The sequence below is a fragment of the Monoraphidium neglectum genome (genome assembly GCF_000611645.1).
Source record: "Monoraphidium neglectum strain SAG 48.87 unplaced genomic scaffold scaffold02476, whole genome shotgun sequence".
Classification (NCBI taxonomy): domain Eukaryota; kingdom Viridiplantae; phylum Chlorophyta; class Chlorophyceae; order Sphaeropleales; family Selenastraceae; genus Monoraphidium; species Monoraphidium neglectum.
The window spans coordinates 1-9,113 of record NW_014011152.1 but is presented as its reverse complement, the minus strand read 5'-3'; the positions used below and the strand labels follow the sequence as shown (position 1 = coordinate 9,113).

General features: G+C 62.6%; 3 protein-coding genes and 1 non-coding gene across 4 annotated transcripts; all 4 read right to left on the bottom strand.

Moving 5' to 3' along the window:
• Nucleotides 1-12: 12 nt before the first annotated feature.
• MNEG_10829 (Basic leucine zipper and W2 domain-containing protein 1) lies at nt 13-1,316 on the bottom strand (the record flags this gene model as incomplete). Its single annotated transcript, XM_014040701.1, has 5 exons — nt 13-148; nt 573-640; nt 837-1,107; nt 1,211-1,237; nt 1,312-1,316. 5 exons carry the CDS (start codon nt 1,314-1,316, stop codon nt 13-15), a joined length of 507 nt encoding a protein of 168 aa, XP_013896155.1.
• A 491-nt stretch (nt 1,317-1,807) lies between these two features.
• On the bottom strand, nt 1,808-5,928 carry MNEG_10828 (Splicing factor 3A subunit 3; the record flags this gene model as incomplete). Its single annotated transcript, XM_014040700.1, has 9 exons — nt 1,808-1,912; nt 2,194-2,347; nt 2,641-2,918; nt 3,099-3,319; nt 3,799-4,031; nt 4,194-4,331; nt 4,787-4,927; nt 5,257-5,494; nt 5,898-5,928. 9 exons carry the CDS (start codon nt 5,926-5,928, stop codon nt 1,808-1,810), a joined length of 1,539 nt encoding a protein of 512 aa, XP_013896154.1.
• A 1,587-nt stretch (nt 5,929-7,515) lies between these two features.
• On the bottom strand, nt 7,516-8,220 carry MNEG_10827 (hypothetical protein; the record flags this gene model as incomplete). The annotated part of the gene is made up of 2 exons (XM_014040699.1): nt 7,516-7,650; nt 8,170-8,220. The coding sequence occupies 2 exons, from the start codon at nt 8,218-8,220 to the stop codon at nt 7,516-7,518; spliced, it is 186 nt and encodes a 61-aa protein (XP_013896153.1).
• Nucleotides 8,221-8,925: 705 nt separating this feature from the next.
• Nucleotides 8,926-8,998, bottom strand: MNEG_t16837. Its single transcript has one exon. It is a non-coding gene; the product is annotated as a tRNA-Ala (tRNA).
• Between the last annotated feature and the right edge of the window lie 115 nt (nt 8,999-9,113).

Genomic DNA, 9,113 nt, shown 5'->3' with positions numbered 1-9,113 from the left:
CCAAAAAACAGGTCACGCCACGTCAGCACCAGCGCCCTTGTCCTCACTGGTGGCGATCTTCTTGCGGCCCTCCTCGGTGTAAAACTCCAACGACAGGATGAACTTGTTCAGGGTCGCCTCCAGGCCCTTGACCAGGAAGGGGCGGCGCCTGGCGCACACAAGGGGTGAAAGGGGACGGGATGGGGGAGTGGGGCAGGGAACATGGTGCGAAGGAAAGGGCCTGGGGGCGGAGGGGCATGACGCAGCACGTCGGCTGCACACGCTGGGATGCAATTTGCGGAAGGGAGTGCGGCTGCAGCGCCTGGGGTATCTGCTGTGGCGCGGCGCGCGCTGGCGCGAGCAGAGCGGAGCTGCATGAACCGCGGCAGGGGGCGTTTGCAGCTGCCGTCAGGGGATGGAACTGCCCAGTTCCATCCAGCTCGTGGATTGCCCGGCAAACGATTGCTTGGCATGGGTTTAACACGCTGCTTTTCTGCAGCAGCTAGCACGCGCCGCGCCGCGGCTGCTTCCATCGGCTGCCGCTGTGCTGCAGCGTTGGCTCTGCCGCGCGCCCGGAACGGGTCGCGCCAAACCTGATGAGGGACTGGAACACCTTCACAAACGGCGCGATCGCGTCCGGGTTGGGCTCGCACGCCAGCACCTGCGACGCCATCAACATGCGCGAGCGTGTCCTCTCCATGTGCGCGCCGAGCAGCCTCGCTGCGCGCGCACGCAGGCGCGCGGCGCCGCACGCGCCGTGCTGCAACTGCTGCCGCGGCTGTCCCGTATGTATGAAGGCGACGTCATCTACTGCCACGACACGCCATTGCAAGCGAGGACCCCATCCTGGCTCTCACGTTGGTCGCGAGGCGCTCCTTCTGGTCGTCGGCCAGGTTGCCGCCGGTGGCCAGGCGGCCGCCGGCGAACAGCACCTCAAACAAGGTGTCTGCATAGCGGCTGAAGTCGAGGTCCGCCGAGTCGAGGGCCTTCACCCCTGCGTCGAGATTCTTGTCGATGGAGACTCCCTCGTCAGCGGCGTCCGCGAAGATCTGAACTATGGCATCCGCAAAGGAGCCGGGGTCGCTGGGAACGACGATGTTCCGCTTGCGTGTCTTCACATTCACACCACTGCGGAGCAAAGGGGGACCGATCAACGGGGCTGGCGAGGTGCAGGCAGCAAGTGCAGACTGCGGGCAGCAAAGCACGAGCAGACTGCGAGCTCCCCACTCACGCAAGGGTCGGCCGCTCCTCCTTTGCACTGCAGTGTAAAAAGGGGGGTTGTTAGAGCTATAAACGACCGGAAAGGGGCCCAGAGGCAGCAGCTGGACGCACCTCATGCACTCGTTCTGATCGCTTGCGCGCTTGCTGGAAGGTATGGGAGAGGAAGCGGTTCGTATGGAGATCTATTGTGTTGCCAAAGGGGTTGCGAATAGGTCAGGCTGTTCTGTGCCCTTGTTTCCATGCTGCGTGGGTCTTCCACATCGGCACGGCCCTTCCACTCCTCCTAGACTTGTGTCTACAACAGCTCTTTATTAACGTAAAAGAAATGCGAATCGGAACTTTTGTCTGGCACAAGCAACTGCGTCACTGCCACAAAATGTCAGTTCACGTCACCAAGCATGATCTGGTCACTGCAGGTGTTGACCAGCAGCCGAAAAGGCCGCAGCACCCTCTCATCGCCCCCCTTGCTCACACATGGAAGTTTTGCTACCATAACTTACAGGATTGCACATGCTTGGAACTGGCCGAGTGATGTGGGCCAGCACCCACCAACAACAGCAAATGCGCAACGGCCACTTCGGACACAGGTACGTGGGAAAACCCCTCCTCATATGATGCCCTGCCGCCGCAGATCCTCGTACGTTTTCTTGTTGTACACGTTTCCGAACTGGTCCTCCAGCTCCTCGTCCGTCTCGGGGTTGAAGCCGCCAGTCTGTGAGGGGTAGGCAGGCGGCACAAGGCCCGGCGGAAGGCACGAAATGGGCCGGCGAGACGGCAGCGACCCCGCAGGCACAGGTTTCAGGCCATCCGTCCGCAGTCGCCATGCCGTTAACCGTCTGCTCATGCATGCTCACAGCCTGACTGGGCCGAGGAACCAGGCAGGTCTGGCAACCCTGCGCCTGCAAAAACGGCCGACACAGCTCCGGGTTGGGCAACACACCCCTTCCCGCAACCCCGTGTGGGTGCTCGCGCGCGGTCAAGTGGAGGCCCCACCTGCCGCGACTGCTGCGTCTTCCACAGCGCCATGGCGTCCTCGATCTTGGTGACCTCGTAGAAGTCCTTGGTGTTGGGGATGCCCAGCGCGCGCATGCCGTTTACGTGCCGCCACTCCTTGAAGTGGCGCTCAAACGCGCGGCGGCCAAAGTAGCTGGGACGCGCGGCGTGATGCGGGGGGGAGTTATAAAGTTGCATGCGTGAGAGAGCTCAGGTGTAAGCGGTTGGCGTTGCAACTGAAAAGCGCAGCAGAGGGCTGCGGGCGCCTGCATAGTGAAACTTTTCTCCCCATCCCAAGCCCCATTTGCACCTGCCAGGCCTGAATAGAGCCTGGCGTATCAGCACACTCGACCTGGTCGCTGGACCACCAAATAACGCCCCCTGACCGCTGCTCCTTGCGAAAATCCTTTCGCCCCCTCTGCCAAAACACAACACCCCGCGCCCCACCTGAAATTCCCGCAGATCTCGCACTTGAACTCCTGATTGAGCCCATGCAGCTTGTACAGCCAGTACGGGATCGGCTTCCCGTCCCACCCGAGCGGCAGCTTCAGGGGGTTGTACACGTACTCGTCCTCGTCGTCCTCGTCATCGGGCGCCGCGCCCGCCTCGGCCTCGGCCTCCTCCAGCTCTGCCAGCATCTCCTCATAGGTCTGCGCCTGCTTCTTCTCCACGCGCCCCTTGGTGTCGCTCACGACGTTGGCCAGCAGCTCCGCCAGGCGGCGGACCTGGGGGTCAGGGGATGGGGCGCGGGGGCGTGGTTGCTGAGAGAGGGCGCGGACGGGCAACGGGCGCCGCGGTTGCTGGGACGGCAAGGGGAGGCGCGGGGCGCAAGCTAAGGGCTGTTCCGAGGGAGCGGGGCGCGCTGACAACGAGCCGAGGCCCTCGCCCACGGGCAGCGCCCGCACCTTGCCCTCGAGCGCGCACGCCTCCCACGCCGCCGCGCGCCGCTTTGCGAGCGCCGCCTCGTCGCGGGCGGCGGCGAGCGCGCTGCCCTTTGCAAAGTGCTTGGGGTCGAGCTCGTCCAGGCGGCGGCCCTTCGCGGCGTACAGCCGCTCCGCGCGCTGCCGCGTGGTGCCGCCGGCCTTGAGGCCCAGAGTGGTGAGCGCCTCCTTCAGGCGGTCAGCACCTGGAGTGTGCGTGTGTGTGTGTGGGGGGGGGGGTGCCGGCAAAGAGAGGTTTAAGAGGGCGTCCTGTGGGGGGCTGGCGTGCGCACACTGCAGCAGGCAGGAGCTCGGCCGCAAGGCGTCGCTTTGGGGCGCGGCAGCGCTGCGGTGGTCGGCCTCAACTTGATGCGCATGCACAGCGTCCCTATGCAGCCCTGCTGCCCCATGGCAGCTTCAATGTGCCTGCCCCTTGATTCGCCACCCCATGCGAGTGACCACGCCTTCCATTGCCAATGGTCCTGCCTTGACAGGCCCTCGTGCTTCGCATGATGGCCACAATGTTGATAGCCCCCCCTCCTCAATGTTGATAGGCCCCCCCCCCCTCAATCACCCTTTGACGGACTCCCCCCCTTGATGGACCAACCCCTGGAATCTCCTCCCATCGCCACTCCACCCCCTTGGATCGCCCACCCCCTGTGCCACTCCACCCATCGCCACCCACCCATGATCTCGACCTCCTCCACTGAGTCAAACGCCTCCAGGTCAACCCCCAGCTCCTCCGCCGTCGCGCCGCCCTGCGCTCCGCCCTGGTCCTCCCACCCGGGGGCCGCCCCCGCCTCGAACTGGCCCCTCAGCTCCTCCTCCAGCTTGTCCAGCTGGCGCCGCAGCTGCGCGAGCGGCTGGGTGCGCTCGTAGAACGAGATCAGGTAGTCCAGCAGCTGCTGCACGTACTGCCTGTCGCGCCGTTGGGCCAGGTGGGTGGAGAAAAGCGAAGTGAGCGAGTGTCCGAGGGCGGCATGATGCTGGGACGGCCAGCACAAGGCGGGCAGCGGGCAGGGGCTGAGCTGGCATCGCCAGACGCCTGCCTTCGCGCGCAAGCGGCGCGAGCATGCGCACCTGTAGGGCTGCCCGAGCTTCAGGTGCTTCGGGGCCGTGCTGAAGTCAGCAAAGGATGAGAGGTACTCCACATAGTCCAGCTGGCGGCCGAAGCGCGCGTTGGTGAAGGCGCGGTGCAGCTCGTGCATGTCAAGGTAGCTGCGTAGGAGGGTGGGGGCGCGCGCGAGTGTGTGTGCAGGAGTGCGTGAGTGTGCGTGCGTGTGTGTGTGTGTGTGTGTGTGTGTGTGTGTGTGTGCGCGCGCGCACGTGCGTATGTATGTGTGCCCGCATGCGCGCGAGTGAACATGTGTGAGCGCGCAGTTTCATGCATGTGTAAACGCCCCAATGTGCGTGTGAATGACCGCGCCCGCACAACGGTTCACGCGCAAGTTGAGGGAGGATGGTGGGCTGAGACGGCATCCCAGGGCCAGGTGGAATAGGTGCATTTGGGTTGGCACATGGGGAGGAATCACCGACCTAGCAGCTTGGGAGCTGCGAAGCGGGGAGCGGCAGCCAAGCTCCTGCAGCCCAATTTTAACCGCCTCAACGTACCCGCCCTTTGCTGCATGGCCACCCCCACCGCGCCGCGGGGCCGCCGCACGCCACGCGCTCACCGGCCGAGGCCCTCCTCCCCTGTGAAGGGGATCGCGGGCTCCTCCTTAATGGCCGCGCTGTCGTCCTCCGCGCCGGTCACGTCATGCACAGGGAAGCGGCGGTGGTAGTCGCGGACGTCCTTCAGGCGCTCGTAGAAGTTGCTGGAGGGGGGGTTGCATGGCAGAAGAAGCGTGTGTGTGTGTGTGTGTGTGTGTGTGTGTGTGTGTATGTGCGCGTGTGCGCGCGCATGCATACACACGCGCATGTGTGAGCGGTGCGCCCTCGCGTGGGCGTGAACAGCATCAGGCCCCTCGTGGCTGCCATGGACCCTCCTGGTAACGTGGTGGAGCAGCTGAAGAACGAGATCGGTCGTGAGCGTGTGCGGCCACAATCTGGGCATCAGCCAGCCGCATTTGCAGACCCCTGGCAACTGCCCCGGTCCGCAATCATCCGCAACCCCCCTGCATCACCGCTCCTGTCCCCTGCTCACGCGAACACCCTGGTCTGGTCCACCGCCCCCAGCGCCGAGATCTCCTCGCGCCGCGCCTCGCACTCGTCCTCGCCGTCCTTGTAGGCGCGCAGCAGCTTCCGCGACACATCCGCAATCTGGTCCAGCCGCGCTCGCACGCGGTGGTTCTGCATGAGCTTGTCGCGGTGGCCCTTGACGCCCTCCTGGCGATAGTCCTTCACAATCAGCCGCTCCAGGCGCTCCACCTCTTCATGCAGGACTGGGAGTTGACAAATCAGATCAGAGAGATGGGTGGGGGGAGTCGACGGCAGCCGCAGGGGAAGAAGGATTTGGGTGGGGTGCAGCGTCGGCGAGCCGGCGTGCACGCGGTGGGGCAAAGAGGGAGGGCGACGGAATTGGCGGTGGCTGCGCGCCGCGTTGTGCGCGCTGTTGCTTAGGGAAAGTGGCGCGGCGGAGGCGCAGGCAGCCGCTGCTCTGGAGGTGGTGCCAATGCGTCTTTCGCATGCCAAGAGCCGCCTGCAGACTGTGCGGTTGATATAGAGTGTCCTGCTCCTGCACGGCACGCATGTGACCGGCCCCCAACAGCAGCTCTGCAGCGCAGAGCGCCTCTACTCCGACCGCTCCCAGAGTTCCACTGGCAAGCAGGGTGCACTGTGGCGCACCTCTAATCTGCTCTATAAATGTGTTTGCCATGGCTGCGGCCCACGGGCGCAGAAGCCCCGCCTGCCGCTGCCACTAGCCGCCCTTGTGCCTGCGCGGCGCGCTGCGCGCGACGACCTGGACAGTGTTCCAGAGCACGTCGCTGGTGTTGCAGCTGATGAAGCTACTGACAGAGATGATCAGATGGTGACAAAGATACTCCTGACACGCAGTCCTTGTGCACTGCGTGCACTTAGGTGATCTGGGATGCCGGACAGCCAAGCCAAGCGGTTGTATCCGAAGAGAATAGTGGATTGCCCCCTCGATGTTTTGTGTTGCTCCTGTGCACGCCCTTGCTAGCTACGGTAACTGCGAACCAGCCCGGTGCCCTGCCATGCAACACCGAACTGACACACGGTAAACGCGGTGATTGATGTTCCTGATCAAAACATGTTGGTGGCGGCACGTTCCGTTGCCATCGGCGGCCTGCAACTCAGCGACAGGCAATGCCATCGTGCAATGCGACACTCCCGGTGCCATGGTCAGTGACCACAGCGTGGGTCAACCAGCATGAGCGGACCGCTGCAGGCGCAGTCATCAGCGCTTGGTAGACATGGCGGCATTGCACTCACAACGGCGGCTGAGGATCGCTTGTGCTGCGGCGCTGCGCCCCCGCGCTCCCCCAGCTCCTGAATGATGGGATTTGCGTTTAAATTATGCCTTCCGCTCGCCACTCGCGCGGCCGTAGCAGCGACCCCGCCCTGCCCAGCACGCCACGCTCCCTACTGGCAGCGCAGAACACAGGTAGCTCACTCACACCGCTAGGAAATCAAAGGCATTGTGTCCTTAGCGCCAACACCAGCACTCGAGTCGTGGCCAGGAAGTGGTGCTTGGCCGCGTGCACCTGCTCCCACCTGCAGCGACAACGCCACATGTGCACAAGTAGCTTTGGCGGGTCAAGGAGGGAGGGGAATTCTGTAAGGGGGTATACAGCACGCTGGTCATTCTAGGAGTTGGTCGTGCATCGCTGCCGGCAGGTTGCATAGATGTTTTGCACGGTGCCCCACAAACAGTCGCTAGCATCATGTGGAACGGGCATCGCTGGGTCCCGGGCCATGGGCGCCGCGGGTGCGACGCTGCCACGCCTAGTCGCTGCCATGGGCTGTGCCTAGCGAACTGTGCCGTGCGCGTGATGGCTTTTGAGCGAGAACAAGCGCTCAGCGGATGCTCGTCAATGGGCAGCCTCTGACGCCTGGTGGCCGCATGGCCTCTGCCACTTGCACATACAGACACATTGGTTGCATTGAACTGGATGGCGGCCGTTGTTTGTGAGCTTACTTACTAGTGAGTTAAGGATTGCAACAAACAAAACAGAATGTACATAAAAAAGCAACAAACGGAAGCAAAATGCAGCTTCAGAGCAGCAGCTCCTGCAGCGACGACAGCACGTGAACTTGTGCCGCTGCAGCGCCTAGCATAGGCCATGCGGCATAACAACCATATGCGCTCACACCCCCGCGTGTGGGCACGCGTCCACAGCCAATCTGTCAACATATATCAACAAAGAGCAAATCCTGCGTAGTTGGCAGACATGTCATGGTGACGCGCTGTTACAGCGTGTGGGCCTGAATGTGATGCGCCTCAGTGGGTTGCGCCCTTGAGGTTGATGTTGGACTCGCCCGAGCTGGCAGCCGCAACCGCGTAAGCCTGCAGGTCGGACAGCCCTCGCTCCGCCAGCTCCCGGCAGTGCGCAATCTTGCCGCCATCGGTCAGGCCCTACGGCAGCGCGGGTTGAGGGGAGTTGAGGCATGGCAGGGCAAGCATGGCCTGCAGAATCCTTGCTTGGTCCGGGCAGCCAGGCAGCAGAGCTGGACAGGCACTCTATTCAGCTGTGTCGTAGACCGTTTTGATGTTCCCTGCTCGTCTACTCCAGTCCTGTTTTTGGGCAAGTGATTGTGTGCCTCAAGTATCCTGGCGGTGTGCTGCTGCGCTGCTGTGCTGCTGCGCTGCTGTGCTGCTGCGCTGCTGTGCTGCTGCGCTGCTTGGCTGCTTGGCTGGTGGGCTGGTTGCCGGAGATGTCTGCCTACCTGGTTGGCTCTGAATTCAGCCTTAATTTCTTTGATAATTGAATTCTTTTTCACCTGCATGCAGGTAGGTTCAAGGGGTGGAACGCACCTCCAGTCAATGCTGGTGTGCGTATTGCTACGAACAGTGGTTGGCAGTGCTGCCGACGGTGATGTTCATGCACTCAACGCTGCAGTTCCCACACGCTGCGACAATAAGCAGCCCACCCACCGAGGGAAAGTCCCGCGCCGCCTTGAGGATCTGGCGGTAGAGCTGCAGCATGCTGAGCTCGGCAGGCATGTGCAGGCGCAAGGGCGTTGCGCAGCAGCACACCGCACATGCAGCACAAGCAGCAGAAGCAAGTGTGTATGGGTGAGGTCGTTCTTCGACGGACTGCGGTATGTTATACACAGATGATTCACATTCAGCTCGAGAACCGATTTATACAATCTTTATAGGCCCTAGAGGCAGCCGCGATCTGAAAAGCGGGTTACCACCAATTTTGCGGGTGCGTTCGAACGCCGCACGGTTGATTATGCGTTGTTTAGGCTATTTTGATCTGCCTTCCAGGTTCTCCCCTAGCGTGATCATACACCAAGCGATCTCCGCGAGTCGCGCAAGTCTCTTCGCGTGTGCCTCCGCACGCCTGTCTATAGAACTTGGTTTTCGCAAGAGCGCTGCATCACGCGCAGCAGCCACGAGGATGTCAGTGGGGCGCAGTTGGGCAAGGAGCGCCGACCGGCGCGAACAAGGTGGCGAACTGTAGGAACAGCGAGTGGTGGTCGCAGCTCACTTGCTGGCGTGAGCAACAGGCCTTCAGCCACAGTGAGCGGGATGTAGTTCAGGTTGCGGGTGCTATAATCAGGAACAACCGTACCGGGTGTGCCTGCACACATGCATGATTGCAGGGGCGGCTGGGGCTCCTGTTGGCAGCATGTGGGCAACCGCAGGGATTACGTCGCTGGCACGACCTGGGGGCAAAATGGTTGGAGTCGGAGGGCATCGATCCCCCTACCTCCCGCATGCTAAGCGGGCGCTCTACCATTTGAGCTACGACCCCTTCGTGAGGGCGCTTCGCACGTGAATTCGGTGCGCGGTCGAGCGGAAGCGCCACTTATGAAGCCGGAAATGCCTGTTTTTTCGACGTAGGTAGTGGCGTGAAGCCCTGCCGTCGG